The 17,256-nt window shown below is 44.9% G+C and overlaps 1 protein-coding gene and 1 pseudogene across 2 annotated transcripts; one reads left to right on the top strand and one right to left on the bottom strand.

The window, feature by feature from the left end:
- The first annotated feature begins 731 nt into the window (after positions 1–731).
- On the top strand, positions 732–11,945 carry GLOD5 (glyoxalase domain containing 5). Of its 2 annotated transcripts, XM_039218302.1 has the most exons (4): positions 732–788; positions 3,897–4,034; positions 9,893–10,048; positions 11,604–11,945. In XM_039218302.1, exons 1-4 carry the CDS (start codon positions 732–734, stop codon positions 11,727–11,729), a joined length of 477 nt encoding a protein of 158 aa, XP_039074233.1. In that variant the 3' UTR covers positions 11,730–11,945. The 2 variants fall into 2 exon arrangements, with proteins under 2 accessions (XP_039074233.1, XP_039074232.1); XM_039218301.1 differs by lacking the exon at positions 732–788 and having other exon boundaries at positions 3,819–4,034.
- Positions 11,946–16,057: 4,112 nt separating this feature from the next.
- LOC120221034 lies at positions 16,058–16,986 on the bottom strand (annotated as a pseudogene).
- Between the last annotated feature and the right edge of the window lie 270 nt (positions 16,987–17,256).

Raw genomic sequence — 17,256 nt, forward strand, 5'->3', positions numbered from 1 at the left:
GAGCTAGACCAGTAACCCCCTCAGAGAGGGAACTCAGTTCAGGGTAAGGTAAACAGCAGGGGGACTGACGAATGTTCCCTCTCAACAGTGGAGGGAGAGGGCATGGTAAGGGGTGAGTGGGGATGGGTAAAACCTGAGAGTTCACACCCCAAAAGAATTCGGAATCATTGCACCCTGGAACATAGATCACATAATAGCTTAGAGGTCTCAGTTCAGAAACAGACCCATAAGCCAGAGTGGTTATTCAGAGGTGAAGCCTGGGGCGGGGGGGGGGGGTTCAGGATTAGATGAGGTCATGAGGGTGGGGTCCTGATGGGATTAGTGCCCTTATAAGAAGAAACCAGAGAGCCTGCTCTTTTTCTCCACCATGTGAGGACACAGAGAGAAGGTGGTTATCTTCAAGCCAGGAAGAGAGATGTCACCATAATGTGACCCTGCAAGCACCTGGTCTCTGACTTCTGGCCTCCAGAACTGTGAGAAAACTAATTTCTCTTGTTTAAGCTCCCCAGTCTGTGGTGCTTTGTTATGGCATCCTGAGCTGACCAAGTCACACCATAAGCTTTTACTTTCGAGGCCCTGAGTGTTATATCAGAGTCCTTGTACTTGTACTGCCGACTTCTGTCACCACCGGCAGTCCTCAGCCTGGGGCCCTCCCATTTCTGCCCTTTGATCTCCAGGCACTGAGCCAAACAGTTGTCTGGAGGCTCCAGGGCAAGGAGGTCGAGCCTGCCATGCTGTGCCGTCTCGCCTCCAGGCTGCCAGCCAGGATGTGGGGCAGAGAGAAGCAGGTGAGTGGGGTGATCCGGGGGGCCTGGGGCATAGGCGTTTGCACCAAGGCTGGGGATCACCCAGCCCAGACCTGGTAACCTGCTTCCCTTCTCTGTGGGCTATCCTGAGGTGCTGACATCCATTTTCCCGTCTTCCGCTCTCTTTCTCTTTCAAAGACAAGCAGAGGGCAGCAGAGGGACATGGAAAGTGTCTGTTCTAACAAGGTCAGACTGCAACGCGTCTGCAGGAGTGGGCCTGGGCTGAGTGCTGGCTGCTCTGCTCCCTCAGGGTGGCTCCAGGGAGCCAGTTTGGCCAGGAACATCAGGATGGGCAGTCTGGGGAGGGGCCAGGAAACAGGGCACTGACCTTGATCTTTGCCAGAATTCCAGGGGCCCCTGACACCCTGAAGGAGACCTTATAGAGGACTGTGTAGAAAAAGAGGAGGCAGGAGGGAGGGCATCGTGTTCTGGGCACTCTGTATTATATAGAGCGAGTTACTGTGGGGAATAAGATGGATTACATTTCAGGAAGTGCTTAGAACAGGGCTTGGCAAAGAGTAAGCCTTATATGATTACTATGTCCTGATGATCTTTTTATAAACCAGCCTCCCCAACCTTGCCTCAACAACCCTGAACTATCTGGCCCTTGCCTTCTCCACCTGCTCATGCCTCACTCACTCTTGGATTCTAAACCATACTGGTCTTCTTCTGGGTCCTTAAGAGAACCAGCCCTGCTCATCCTTGAATTTGTGAGGATGGAGTTCCTTATCTGCAAAACAGGATCTGGGGATTGTGAGCTGGCAGGGAATTGAAAAATGGAAGGAATGGGTTGAGTTGATTTCCAAATGACTACCGAAATTGGGGGTGTGTGGCTAAAGCAGTGCATAGTGGGTAATTTATAGTTCTAAATGCAGAGATCAGGAAAATTGAAAACCAATGACCTGAGCTTCCTTATCAAGCAGCTAGAAAAGCAACAGCAAATTGAACTTTATGAAAGTGGAAGGAAGGAATTATAAAGAACAGAAATGGGTAAAATAGAAAGCAAACATACATTGGAGAAAATTGACAAGGTCATAAATTGGTTCTTTGAAAAAGATTAATAAAATATTAGTAATGTCTGTTTTCTCTCAAGCAATTAAGAGAAAAAAATATGTTACCAATATCAGGAATGAGAAGGGGGTGCTATTACAGACCCTATAGACATTGAAAGGTTTTTAACACTCAACTTTATTTTCAATGCAGCCCAAACGCCAGTCATTTTCTCATTCTACTGCTTCTGTGTCCCTGTGGATCCTCTGTATCCACCAGGACAGTAAAACTCAGCAACATTGCTAATGCCTCTTCCACTCATGAACATACAATAGCACAGCATTTTTTAAAGTTGGGGTTCAGTGAAATCAATTGTTTAAAATGTAATGGATTGGGGCGCCTGGGTGGCTCAGTCGGTTGAGCATCTGGCTTTGGCTCAGGTCATGATCTCACAGTTTGTGGGTTCGAGCCCCGTCTGTGCTGACAGCTCAGAGCCTGGAGCCTACTTCGGATTCTGTGTCTCCCTCTCTCTCGGCCTCTCCCTTCCTCTCTCTCTCTCTCTTTCTCTCTCAAAAATAAACATAAAACAATTAAAAATCAAAAAAGAAAAGAAAATGTAATGGATTGAATAGAATTGAACACAGTGGAATGGAATGAATATAATAGTATAGGGTGAAATGGAATCGAATCAAAGTCAGACTTTGTGCTAGGCGCTGGGCCTAACTGTTGTAGTAGATATCCGCTAATTGAACAGATATTACTGAACATCTGCTAGTTGTTTGGGACAGGTAGGGAACAAAACAGATTGAAATCTCTACCTTTATGTAACTTATATTTTAGTCATAGAGACAGATATTAGCATATGCATTAGATATGCATAAGGCCCAGATGCCAAAGATACAAAGATCGCCCTTTTTTAAATATTTTATTTATTTCTGAGAGAGAGAGAAAGAGAGAGACTGTGTGAGCAGGGGAGGGTCTGAGAGAGAGAGGGAGATACAGAATCCGAAGCAGGCTCCAGACTCTGAGCTAGCTGTCAGCACAGGCTCGAACCCACGAACCGTGAGATCATGACCCGAGCCAAAGTCAGACGCTTAACCGACTGAACCACCCAGGCGCCCCAAAGATGGTCCTTATGAAGAACAGGCAAAGGACAATGTAGCTTGGAGTTCAAAAGAAATGGATGAGGCTGTAGAGACTAAGAGCCGTGGTAGGGAATCTGAAATTTAACAAGATAACCATGACAACATCATCATCATCGCTGTCTTTTATAGCACTTGCTATGTGTCAGGTATTGTTCAAAGCCTTTAAAAATCCAATCCTTTTTTTTTTAATGTTCACAATAATCTTATATGTATAAAATCATGCACATTTTACAGAAGGGGAAACCAAGGCACAGCAAGATTAATTAAACATCAGTCTGGCTCCCCAAATCTGTTCTTTTAACTACTATACTGTGCTATAGTGCCAGACCACAGGCACCTTATAATCCTGTAGCAGATGTAGTGTAAAAATATACACAAATTAGTAAAGAATACAAATCAAGAGGAAGATCAGGTGGGAAGTGTGCTGAGGGCAGGAAGTAAGAAGGGGGGAGGTGTGCCCTCCCACTAGGTGTCAAGGTGAGTGTGTAAACACACATGCCTAGAAACATTTATTTCATATGAGATGCTCCCTTCCAGTCCTGGCACAGCTGAGGAGTGAGAAAAAAGGGGACTGGGTTAAACTAGCTAACAGAGGGCTTGTGCTTTTAGGGGTTGGGGCTCCTCTGTGTCCTGTCATTCCTTGCAAAAGAGATGAATTCCGGCTTGGGGACAACAAGAGAGGGTTTTGTCTTGGTCTCCACTTCCCTTAACTTTATTTCCAGCCCTCTGGAAGGGGAAAGAGAAAAAGAAAACAATAGAGCATGGTCATGGCAGACTCTTGTGAATCTACACATAGGTGATAAGACTCTCCTCAAGTTTTCTCCCAGGACTTTGCCCCTGGAAATGGGGTTGAGGAGGCAGTATAGTCATTGTGGAGATGAGGGGAGCTGAGAAGAAAAGAGGAAACCTGGGTTTGACCAGTGGCAATGTGATCTCTTTTGAATTTTTTTTTAAGTCACGGAGGAACAGCAGTCAGACTCCTTCCCCATGTCTCATCCATAGACTCGACCACATTGTGATGACAGTAAAGAGTATCGAAGACACCACCATGTTATATTCCAAGATCCTGGGCATGGAAGTCACAACGTTCAAGGTAATCACTTTCCCAAATGCAAATTGCAAGTGAAATGGAATTTGGTTATAATATTTTTAACCCCCTCCTCCTCAAAAACCCCCCACAGGAAATCTGTGAGAAAAATTTAAAGGATCAATGTAGAAGATTCCAAATTCTGAATAATGGAACTTCCAGAGAGAGAATGGAGAAAAAGGAAGGGAGGAAATTGCCATAAAAGTAATTCAAGAGAACTTTCCAGTCTTTGTATGGAAAGGGTTAACTGAGTATCCAGCACATTGACACTTAGCTATGTCCTTGTGAAGTTATAGAACATCAAAGTAGAAACAAATATCGTAAGAGCTTTCAAAGAGGTTAAAAAGAAAAGTAGTTAGGGGCACCTAGGTGGCTCAATCGGTAAAGCGTCCAACTCTTGATCTCGGTTCAAGTCACTATCTCATAGTTTGTGAGTTTGAGGCCTGCATTGGGCTCTACACCGATTGCGTGGAGCCTGCTTGGAATTCTGTCTCTCCTTCTCTCTGCCCCTCCCCCGTGTGAGTGTGTGTGTGTGTGTGTGTGTGTGTGTGTGCGCGCGCGCATGCACACACACGCTCTCTCTCAATAAATAAACAATAAAAAAATTAAACTATATAAAAAAAGGAAAGTAGTGGGGCACCTGGATGGCTCAGTCTGTTAACCGTCTGACTTTGGCTCAGGTCATGATCTAACGGTTCGTGGGTTCGAGTCCTGTGTCAGGCTCTGTGCTGACAGCTCAGAGCCTAGAGCCTATCTTCAGATTCTGTGTCTCCCTCTCTCTCTGACCCTCCCCTGCTCATGCTGTCTCTATCTCTCTCTCAAAAATAAATAAAACATTTTTTTTATGTTTTTTATTTATTTCTAGGAGAGAGAGAAAGCGTGAGCAGGGGAGGGTCAGAGAGAGAGGGAGTCACAGATCGAAACAGGCTCCAGGCTCTGAGCTGGCTGTCAGCACAGAGCCCGATGCGGGGCTCGAACCCACGAACCGCGAGATCATGACCTAAGCGAAAGTCGGATGCTTAACCGACTAAGCCACCCAGGCGCCCCATAAATAAAACATTTTAAAAATTAAAAAAAAAAAGAAAAGTAGTTCAACTACAAAGAAAAAAGAAATATGCAGATATCAGATTGCCCAAGAGTCACATCAGAGACCAGAAGACAACAGAACAATTTCAACATTCTTTTTTCTTAATTTTATTTATTTTGAAAGACAGAGAGAGAGAGAGAGCACGCATGTGTGAGCAGGACAGAGGCAGAGAGAAAGAATCCCAAGCAGGCTCCAACTGTCAGTACAGAGCCTGACGTGGGGGTCAAACTCACGAGGCATTAAGATCATGACTTGAGTCGAAATCAAGAATTGGATGCTTAACGAACTGAGTCACTCAGGTGCCCCCAATTTCAAGATTCTGGGGGGAAATTTTCAACTTAGAATTCTATGTCCAACCAAACTATTAATCAAGGTGAGTGTAGAGTAAAACATTCTTAGATATATGGGTCTCCTGGCTGGCTCAGTCAGTAGAGCTTGCAACTCTTGACTCTTGATCTTTTTTTTTCCCCCAAGGAGCCCCACAACTCTTGATCTTGGGGTTGTGAGTTTGAGCCCCATGTTGGGTGTAGAGAGTTTACTTTTTTTTACAAAAATGTTAATTCATTTTTGGGAGGGGGGAGGGGAAGGGGAGGGGCAAAGGATCCAAAGTGGGATCCACGCTCACAGCAGAGAGCTGTATGTAGGGCTTGAAGCCACGAACCATGAGATCATGACCTGAGCCAAAATTGGACACTTAACCAACTGAGCCACTCAGGTGCCACTTAAAAAAATTTTTTTGAGGCACCTGGGTGGCTCAGTTGGTTAAGCGTCCAACTTTGGCCCAGGTCATGATTTCACGGTTCATGAGTTCAAGCCCTGCAGCTGGCTCTGTGCTGACAGCTGGGAGCCTGGAGCTTGCTTTGGATTTTGTGTCTCCCTCTCTCTGGTCCTCCCCTGCTCACACTCCGTCTCTCTCTGTCTTTCAAAAATGAATAAACATTAAAAAAATTTTTTAAAACCTTAGATGTAGAAAGACTCAGAAACTTTGCCCACTTGCTTTGAAAATTAGGAGAGCATGCTACATCAAAATGAGTGATTAAGCCAGAAAAAGGGAAGACACCAAAGCCAGGACACAGTGGATCCCAAGAGAAAGATCCCAGAAAGATATCTAGAAAACAATCAGTCCAGTTTGGAACAGATGAAAGAAAGATACCAAGAAAGAGAGATCCAAGGGAAAAAAGCTTTTCAGAGATTAAATATTATCCTTGAGAATTCAAACAAGCTTGGAGCACCTGGGTGGCTCAGTCGGTTGAGTGTCTGACTTCAGCTCAGGTCATGATCTCATGGTTCTGAGTTCAAGTCCCACATCGGACTCTGTGCTGACAGCTCAGAGCCTGGAGCCTGCTTCGGATTCTGTGTCTCCCTCTCTCTCCACCCCTCATGCTCTGTCTCTCTCACTCTCTCAAAAATAAACAAACATTAAAAATTTTTAAAAATTCAAACAATAGGTGATAATGCAGGGGTGCCTGAGTCACTCTGTCAGTTAAGCATCTGACTCTTGGTTTTGGCTCAGGTCATGATTTCATGCTGTCAGTGCAGAGCCTGCTTGGGATTTCTCTCTCCCTCTCTGACCCCTCCCCCCTCCCACACCAGCTTGCTCTCTCTCTCAAAAAAAATATAAACATAGGGGCGCCTGGGTGGCTTAGTCGGTTAAGCGTCCGACTTTCGCTTAGGTCATGATCTCGTGGTTCATGGGTTCGAGCCCCGCGTCAGGCTCTGTGCTGACTGCCAGCTCAGAGCCTGGAGCCTGTTTCAGAGTCTGTGACTCCCTCTCTCTCTGACCCTCCCCTGCTCACACTGTCTCTCTCTCTCTCTCTCTCCTAGAAATAAATAAAAAAAAAAAAACATTTAAAAAATATATAAACATAAAAAAATTTTAAATATATTAAAAAGTTTTTAATGTTTTCATTTATTTCTGAGAGAGAGAGATAGCATGAGCAGGGAGGGTCAGAGAGAGAGGGAGACACAGTATCTGAAGCAGGCTCCAGGCTCTGAGCTAGCTGTCAGCACAGAGCCCGACGCGGGGCTCAAACCCACAGACCGTGAGATCATGACCTGAGCCGAAGTCGGACACTTAACCGACTGAGCCACCCAGTTGCCCCTAAAATATATTTTTAAAAAGATGAGAAATGCAGAGACATTTAATATGTCTTAAAGTGAAAAGGCCCATGAAATGACAAATAGGGTAAACATTTAAAACCAACATGCAATGCTATGTGCAAAAGTAGACGTATGCACCATCAGACTGGATATATACACATAATGAACTGGATAGGTCTTAGAAAGATCACACTGAGTAAAAGATGAAGAAACAGAATCAGATCTACAGCATGGTACTGTTTATAACACACACACACACATAAAACGATAATACACTTGTTTATGATAACCTAAGAAAACCAAAAGATGAACAGAAACAAAACTAGAGAGGGGCCTTGCATGGGTCAAGGATGATAATGAGGCGTGTGATGCCTCAGTTCCCTATACTTAGACGCATCGGAGTGAAATGTCAGTATATCTAGGATCAAAAAAAGTCCTAAAAGCTGCGCAGGAGCAGAGAGTGGATGTATCATCTACAAGAGAATGAAAAACGTATTAACATCAGACTTCTTACTAGCAACACCAGATTCAGGAAGACAATGAAGGCACATATTTCAAAGGCTGTAGGAAAATAACCTGCAACCTCAAATTCTATACTCAAACTGTAACTCATGTGAAATAAAGTCGCTTTCTGATAGGTCATGGTATTAACCATGGTGATAGAAAAGAAAGAAATTGGAAAATGATCAAAGAAATGACAGAAGTGGAGACAGAGGTGACATGAAAAAGACAGGAGAGCCAATAAGATCCTGACTGTAGTTCATATATCAAAACATAAAGATACAAGTGAGTTACTTAAAAATTACAAAGAAATTATGGGGCGCCTGAGTGGCTCAGTCAGTTAAGCATCCAACTTTGGCTCAGGTCATGATCTGGAGGTTCTGTGAATTGAAGCCCCACATCGGGCTCTGTGCTGTCAGCATGGAGCTCACTTTGGATCCTCTGTCCCCTCTTTCTGTGCCCTTCCCCTGCTTGCTCAGGCACGCTCTGTCAAAAATAAATATACATTAAAAAACAATTTTTTAATTATAAAGTAACTAAAATAGAAATTAAAAATGATGATAGAATTTGATTTGGAGGGGTAGTAATGCAGATGAGCTAAATTCTTGTTTATCATAGCAGGGAGAGGACTGAAAAATATCTAATGTTGCTAAATCAAGAAAATGTCTAAAGTTGCCTGTTATCAGTCAGGGACTGTGTCTGGAGGCACAGAGCAGAAAACTCAACTAACAATGGGTTAAAGAAGATAGTTTCCTTTTTCTCTCATTTAACAACCTCTGTAGGCAGTTGGGGCTCAAGCATTGGCTGAAAGGAAGAGGAAGTGAATGGGCAAGAAGTGCCAGCTTGGTGGGACAGGGAGGTTTCCAGAAGCCCCACCAGCAACCTCTGCTCATATCTCATTGTCTGGTCCATCTTACATGGCCTCCTAGCAAGGAATGCTGGGAAATGTAGGCTTTTTAAGCTGGGCACACAACTGACCCCATCACAAGTTGGGTTGTTTATAAGAAAAAAGAGAGAAGTGTATGTTACATCATATACTAAATAAATGTACATTAAGACAAACTGCTATCTCTGCCATGGGTAGTATTTACATATTATTTGAAGAAATGGAAATAATTTCCAGAAGAAATAAACACACACAGACACGCAGGTGCATACACACAAAGCAGTTGAGACTGGGGTAGGGCAAGGGGCTGTTGTTTTTAAAAAATTTGTAATATTTATTTTAATTTTGAGAGAGAAAGCACTATTAGGGAGGGGCAGAGAGAGGAGGACAGAGGGTCCAAAGCAGGCTTTGTGTGGAAAGCAGAGAGTCTGATGTGGGGGTTGAACTCAAGAACCATGAGATCATGACCTGATCTGAACTTGGATGTTCAATTGACTGAGCCACCCAGGTGCCCCTAAAATTTTTTTAAAAAATTTTTGGGGGAGGCAAACCAGAAGAGACTCTTAAGTACAGAGAACAATCTGAGGGTTGGTGAGGGGGTGGGGGAGAGGGGAAGGGGGGTGATGGGCATTGAGGAGGGCACCAGTTGGGATGAGCATTGGGTGTTGTATGTGATGAATCACGGGAATCTACCCCAAAAACCAAGAGCACACTTTACACACTGTATGTTAGTCAAATTGACAATAAATTAAACATTTTTTAAATTAAATATTTTTTTGTTTATTTTTGAGGGGGGAGGGACAAGTGAGGGAGGGGCAGAGAGAGAGGGGGACAGAGGATCCAAAGCGGGCTCTGTGCTGACAGCAGCGAGCCCGATGTGAGGCTCAAACTCACAAACTGCTAGATCATGACTTGAGCCCAAGTCAGATGCTTAACCAACTGAGCTACTCAGGCACCTCATAAAGTCTTTTTATGTTTATTTATATTTGAGCTAGACAGATAGAGAGCAAGCGGGGGAGGGGCAGAGAGAGGGAGACAGAGGATCCCAAGCAGATTGAGTGTTGTCAGCACAGAGCCCAATGTGAGGCTCAAACCCACAAACTGCGAAATCATGACTTGAGCAGAAATCAAGAGTCAGATGCTTGACTAAGACACCCAGGTGCCCCGAGGGGTTTCTTTTTAATTAAAAGCCCCAGTATAATTTTTTTAAAACCTTGTTAGGGTATTGAGGGGGCTTTGCCTCACACTCATCTTGGAGGTTGTTCTCAGTTTTTCTTACTTCCCAAATAGGGCAACCGGAAAGCACTGTGTTTTGGAGACCAGAAATTTAACCTCCATGAGGTGGGAAAGGAATCTGAACCCAAAGCTGCTCACCCAGTTCCCAGCTCCCTGGACATATGTCTTATCACAGACGTACCTTTGGAGGAAATGGTCCAGCACCTCAAGGTGAGCTGAACATCCATTCTTTTTGAGAAAGCTGCTGCAGGTATGGTGAAAACAGAAGCACGACCCAGCAGGGTCTTCCTCAAACTTCAGACATTAACAAGTTTTGTCACATCCAGATAATGCCTGTACACAACCATTTGCTCGTTCTTTTTCCTGACATCATTTTTTCATGTAAACAAATTTATTTTGAAAGGAAACATGACATCACGCTTGTAAAGAACACAAACCTAAATTCTTCTTACATAGATGCATTTATGTAAAAAGGAAAGGTTCAACCAAGGACGTGAAAAGCTCATTATATCCTGACACAAAGGGAAGTTAACTGTAAAAACAAACAGCTATAAAAACACCAGTCATTAGATTCTGTCCACTTCCTTTCTCTGAACTCTCTGGGCCTGATGTTACAAAGGGAGATTTGGCAAATGGTTGGGGAGGTGCTAAGGCCTTGTTAGCATCCATCAGAGCCTTTCTTCTTGATAGAACCAGAAGGCTTGAGATAGGGGGCACTTGGTTGTCTCGGTAGGAAGAGTATGCAACTATTGACCTCTGGGTCCTGAGTTCAAGCCACATGTTGGGTGTAGAGATTACTTAAGAAGAAAAACAAAAAACAAAAAACGGGGTGCCTGGGTGGCTCAACTGGTTGAACATCTGACTTCAGCTCAGGTCATGATCTCATAGTTCCTGAGTTTGAGCCCCATGTTGGGCTCTGTGTTGACAGGTCAGAGCCTGGAACCTGCTTCGGATTCTGTGTTTCCTTTTCTCTCTGCCCCTCCCCCACATATTCCCTCCCTCTCCCTCTCTCACATTCTCTCTCTCTCAAAAATAAACATTTAAAAAAAGGGAAAAAAAGGATTGAAATAGGATTGAAGAGGAAATAATTAATTTGGTGTCCTTCTAGCACTTAAAATGGTTTAATGTAAGAGAAGCATTCGTTTTCCTTTTGGGAACACAGATTAAGGTCTTGGATATATTCTTTCTTTGGAAAGTATTGGTGAAAAAGTCTGGTTTAGAAGTAAAGTGGGGGAGGGGCGCCTGGGTGGCTTAGTCGGTTAAGCGTCCAACTTTCGCTTAGGTCATGATCTCGCGGTTCGTGGGTTCGAGCCCCGCGTCAGGCTCTGTGCTGACTGCCAGCTCAGAGCCTGGAGCCTGTTTCAGTCTGTGACTCCCTCTCTCTCTGACCCTCCCCTGCTCACGCTGTGTCTCTCTCTAGAAATAAATAAAACATTAAAAAAAAAGAAGTAAAGTGGGGGAAAGCAGAGGGGTTAAAAATATGGACTTTGGCCCAGACTACCGGGGTTTGAATTCTGGCTCTGCCACTTACTAGATAATTCTAGGCACCATTATCAGCCCCATTTTACAGATGAGAAAACTGAGTTACAGAGCAATTAGGTACCATGATCGAGGCCATACAGCTGGTAAATGGCTGGAGCAGAGGGAGGGAGGGGAGAATGGTAGGAGATAAAGTCAGAAAGGTATGAGGGGTCTTTTAGGAAGTGAATTTTGGTCTCACACCTGGACTTTGATGAATGCCTTTTATCTTCTTCTCCCACTTCAGGCTTGTGATGTCCCCATTGAGAAGGGTCCAGTCCCCAGAACAGGGACAAAAGGACCCATTATGTCCATCTACTTCCGAGATCCTGACAGAAACCTGATTGAGGTGTCCAACTATATCTCTTCATGATTGAGACTGGCCCTCCACCATTCTGTTCCCTGTGATGTCTCCCTCTCCCTTCCTTCCTGCAAACTCTCATCCAAGCCCAGAGATCTCCAGGGACTGAGGACTTCAGCACTTCACTCTTCCTACTGAGGGGACCTGAGTTGGGTTTAGGACCAAAACTACATGCCTGAATGTCCTCCATCCAAGGCTCCCCTAATAAATGAAAAACCTCTCAATTAACAGGAGCTCTTCATTATTATTGTCCCAGTGCTATGTATGGATATTTGTCTAAGGTGTGAGGTCTCCGAGCTCTATGGGGCTCAGTGACCAGGGTATGACATCTCTGAGGACCAAATCTAGGGTCCTTGGGATACAGGGCCCCTGACAGATTGTTCTTGGTAGTGAGCCCATCCTTTCTCATCTCACCCTTTTGGAATTCACCTCTTCCTTTCAAAGTGCTGCCTCCTGTGTCCTCCACCCCGTAGGCCTGATTGAACCTCAAGATCTCTGTGAGTCCCATGGAACCTTTAAGGACCACCTCAGGTGATGCTATCTCCTCCTGGAATGGATTATCTGATCTCACCCCCAGGGTATGTGATACTTTCTACCTTTGGATCTGGTGGGTCCAGATTCATCTCAATTGAGGCTCAGCTCCTGACAGAGAAGACAGGAACAAGACAAATTTCATCTGTTTCTGTTCTCCCCCTCCCAACACCATCCAGTCAACTAATATACATATATTGAGCACCCACTGTATGCTTGGCCCTGTTCCAGACACTGGGGAGACAGTATTGAACACAAAGGGTAAGTATATCTAGGTTTGGGGAGTTTTCATGCTAGTGGGAGAGACAGAAAATAAAGTAAGGAAAATATGGGGGTGCCTGGGTGGCTCAATTGGTTAAGTGTCTGACTCTTGATTTTGGCTTAGGTCATGATCTCAGGGTTTGGGAGATCGAGCCCCACATTGGGCTTGTGCTGATAGTAGAGAGCCTGCCCGGGATTCTCCCTCCTCTCTCTCTTTCTCTGCCCCTCCCACCACGCATGTGCATTTTCTCTCTCTCAAAATAAATAAACTTTTTTTCTTTTAAGTAAGGGGGGCACCTGGGTGGCTCAGTCAGTTAGGCATCTGAGACTCGATTTCAGCTCAGGTCTTGATCTGGAGGGTTGTGAGTTCAAGCCCCACATTGGGCTCCATGCTGGGTGTGAAGCCTACTTTAAAAACATAAAGAAAATATTAAGTATGTTAGAGGATGATAAATGATTTGGAACAAAAGAAAACATGGAAAAGAGGGAATGCAGATAAAAATTGCTGGGGCAGGGGCGCCTGGGTGGCTCGGTCGGTTAAGCATCCGACTTCAGCTCAGGTCATGACCTCACAGTTTGTGGGTTCAAGCCCCGCGTCGGGCTCTGTGCTGACAGCTCAGAGCCTGGAGCCTGTGTCTCCCTCTCTCTCTGACCCTCCCGTGCTCACGCTGCCTCTCTCTCTCTCTCTCAGAAATAAATAAATCATTAAAAAATTTTTAAAAAATTGCTGGGCCAGTTTCTAACGTGTAATGGGATGGTCAGGGGAAACTTCACTGAGAAGACATTTGCATGCAGATCCAAGGAGATGAGCGTAGGAGGTGCACCAATAGCTGGAGGAAGAGAATATCAGGCAGAGAAAACAGGCAGTGCAAAGGCCCTGAAGCATGAATGTGCCTGGTGCGTGAGGAACAGTGAGGCCAGTGCAGAGTGAGCAGTGAGTGGAAGGGGGAGCAGCAGGGAGTGAGGTCAGACAGGGGCTGGGGGACACGTTGTGTAGGGTTTTGTGGGCCACGGAGAGAACTCTGGCTTTTACTCTGAGTGGCAGGGGAGCCACGGAAGGGTCATGAGCAGAGGAGGGCCGTGATCTGACAGGATTTAACAGGTTCCCTCTGGCTGCTGTGAAGAAAATAGGCTGTGGGGGCAGGGGCAGGAACAGGGGACTCTGCGGGGGAGGCTACCGCAGTGGTCCAGGCGAGCGGTGGTGCCGTGCCGGCAGGGGAGGTGATAAAAAGTGGTTAGATTATGGAGATACTCTGAAGACACAGACTGGATGAGTTCACCAAAAGAGAAACTATCACTAGAGAAGGGGTCCAAGACATTTAGAGTTCGGAAACCAGGACAAACCAGCAAATGAGGCAGGCAGCGAGGGAAAGGAAAGGGTACAGCTTCCTGAATGAGTGGTGGATGAAGGAGCATATACGACAGTCTCCTGAGGTGAGCAAGCCTCTAGTCTTGTGGACTCTAGTCTCTAAACAGTCCCCAGGTGGTGGTTCAGCTAGACCCTATGAGTGAACCCCCCCAAAGAGCCCCCAAAACCCTGAGAAGAGAGGATGCATAAAGATGTGAGTTTCAGCATGTGAAAGGTTTGCCAAAGGCTGTAGCAGGCTTCCTGCCTGTTTTTAATTATTTATTATTTATTTTTGCAACTAAATACTTATTAAAATAACAAACTGTAATACAGATTTCCAGTGTAATATAGATCTCACACATTTCTCCCAGTAATAAGTGATAGATAGCCAGATGAATCACAACAGTAGAAGAATCTAGAACAATAAATTTTATTACTAGGAGTCCCCCTAGATGTCAGCAAACCAAACCCATTCACAGATGAGTAACCTAACGACAAGAGAGGCTGGCATTCTCTACAAATGCTTAGGGCACTGATCATGTGCCAGGCACTTACTTGGTGCTGGGCATATAAAAGTAAACAGAACGTGGTAACTGTACTCAAGGAGCTCATAGCCAGGCTAGTGGGCAATAGTGTCCAGTAAGAAGGAAATTAACACACAGCCTAATCTGTATTGTGCAAACAGCATGCTCAAGCTACAAGGTGCACCCAATCCAGGCTCGGGAGCAGCTCTGCGAAGGTCAAGTGTGAGCTGACCTAGGAAGGATGAACAGGAGTTACATACACAAAGAGGTAGTGAAACAGTGCCCCAGGATGGCCCTAGTGAGGGAAAGCATAGTGCATTTAGGTAATCAAAGGAGTTCAAGAACAAGGGAATTCTAGTCCTGGATTTTGGAGACAATTGCCTCCTCACTCCCAGTTCAATGCTATTTTTAGAATACTATCTGCCTTTCTAGGTCTCCTGACAAGTATGTGAGGATTCAGCACACATATCAATACTCTTGCATAGAAAAAAAGGAAGCATATGTGGTTCATGCTTACCTACGTAGAGACATTAAGATTTTCAAACCCTCTTGTTTAAAATGTCTCTTTGAGGGGCGCCTACATGGTTCAGTCTGTTAACTGTCTGACTTGGGCTCAGGTCATGATGTCACAGTTCATGGGTTCAAACCCTGCATCAGGCTCTGTACCAACAGCTCAGATCCTGGAGCCTGCTTCGGATTCTGTCTCTCTCTCTCTCTCTGTCCCTCTCTCTGATCATGTTCTGTCTCTCTTTCTCAAAAATAAAATAAAAACATTAAAATTCTTTAAATATTAAAACTTTTTTTAAAAATAAAATAAAATGTCATTTTGAGGGGCACCTGGGTGGCTCAGTCAATTAAGCATCCGACTCTTGATTACAGCTCAGGTCATGATGTCACAGTTCATGGGATGGAGCCCTACATGGGGCTCTTAGTTGACAGCACAGACAGAGCCTGCCTGGGACTCTCTCTCTCCCTCCCACATGCGCTCTCTCGCTCTCAAAATAAATAAACATTTTTAAGTTTCTCTTTGAGGAAAAATTACTTTGTATTATTATAGTCTTTCATTTCCTCCCCAAATTTGCATCAATCGGGTCATACCATAAAGCTCTTAAGTCTGGAAGGGATTTTAAGGAATTACTTTGTCGTCCCAGCTAAGGCAGCTGCAGGGGGAACAGTCATCACCCTGGTGCAGGCAATAAAGGGGCCTTTATCTGCACAGAACTTAAACATTAATAATAAAACGGACTAAAATCATTCTGCACTTTATCACCACCACATGGCAGCAAACCAGCAATTCTCAGTAATGTTGGTAATGAAACACTCCTCCTGGCCAAGGCAACCTGCTCCTGCTGACGCTCGCCCCACGTATGCCACTGCACTTAGATACACCAGCACGCGCAGAAAGCTAGCACCCACACAAGCTATTCAAATGTCTGCAATCTCTATCTTAGCCATCTCTTCTGTTCATATTTACACATTCTCCATTCCATCCCATTCTGTAAACATAGCTTGAGTAGTCAAAATCATATATACAAAAAAAAAAAAAAAACCCACATCAATGTTTATCTTCCTACAATTATGGTATTTATCTCCAATGACGTTTCTCATTTCTCAAGTCTCAAATCCCTCTCGAGCTGGGGATGATGCCTAGTGCTGCCACTTCTGCGTTCATGGGCTTACCAGGTACAGTTCATGCTCATCCTCTCTGGCTGGGCCATCTGGCAGGTGCTCAGCAGGGTAAAAACCCAGGGGTCTTTAATGCCCAGCTGCATGTTGAAAAACTGCATGGACAGTATCACAGCTTTGGTGGAGGTTTTCTGGACAGAATAACCATTTTTAACTGAATAAATGTCAATCCAGGTTTCATATGATCTAGCTGACTTTCTGTCAGACCACTTCTGGACCTTGATCTGCTCCTGGGGCCCCCTACAGAGAACTAGTCCTCAAAGGAGGCATTCTGAGGAATGTCTAGAGGGTCCCAGGGATTCGTCAGGGTGATCTTGGTGCACTGCTTGGTGGCTTATTCAATTTGAAACATCAATCCATCCCTATAGAACAAAATTTTTCAAATAAACTCTTGCAGGGGATTGGCACCTTCTAATGGTTGAGCCCATCATAGGAGAGCCGAGCACGGCTATTGCACCTGCTGATCTGTGTATACAGAATCTAGTGGCCTTCCTACTGCATGGTGGAGGGTACAGGGTCCCTGGGGCACCACTGGTCCCTGCCTCCAGCACTGCCACCCCCAGGCTACAGAGGCCACCCATACCGAGAGGCTACCCAGCAGGTAGGCACCCAGGGCCCCCTGGGCCACGCTCCCTGCCTATTTTTAAAAGACAGCTTGCATAAACAAACTTAAAAAAGGGGAGGGGTGCCTGGGTGGCTCAGTTCGTTAAGCATATGGCTCTTGGTTTCGGCTCAGGTCATGATCTCAGAGTTTGTGGGTTCAAAATAGGGCTCTGCACTGACAAGAGAGAAGCCTGCTTGGGATTCTCTCTCTCTTCTTACCCTGTTCTCGCTTGCATACTCTCTTGCTCTCTCTCTCTCTCTCAAAATAAATAAACAAACTTAAAAAAAGACAGCTTGCCTTGGACCCAGATGTCATATGCCTGGAGATAGATGATTTATGAAAGGAAGAAAGAAAATAGAAATGAGGGAAAAAAGAAGAAAGGGAGGGAGAAAGGGAGAAAAAGTGGGCAGCAGATGAGTAAATGAATGAATGTGTACATAGATGAATGGATGGATAGATGGGTTGGTGGGTTAATGAATGGGAAGGTGGACTTATCCTCTGCCCCTGGAGAAACTCTTTCACATGTGTGTGCACAGAGGAGTAGAACTTTGTAAATTACAGGTGTGCTATAACACAGAAAAGACT

The sequence above is a fragment of the Hyaena hyaena genome, unplaced genomic scaffold, assembly GCF_003009895.1.
Source record: "Hyaena hyaena isolate Hyena2069 unplaced genomic scaffold, ASM300989v1 scaffold_754, whole genome shotgun sequence".
Lineage (NCBI taxonomy): Eukaryota > Metazoa > Chordata > Mammalia > Carnivora > Hyaenidae > Hyaena > Hyaena hyaena.

Excerpts from the sequence above, each read along its gene's own strand:
- GLOD5 (XM_039218301.1), top strand. The coding sequence starts at position 3,819 with ATGAGGGGAGCTGAGAAGAAAAGAGGAAACCTGGGTTTGACCAGTGGC. Across the intron at positions 4,035-9,892 it reads TGGAAGTCACAACGTTCAAG|GGCAACCGGAAAGCACTGTG; the intron begins GTAATCACTTTC and ends CTTCCCAAATAG. Across the intron at positions 10,049-11,603 it reads AAATGGTCCAGCACCTCAAG|GCTTGTGATGTCCCCATTGA; the intron begins GTGAGCTGAACA and ends CTCCCACTTCAG.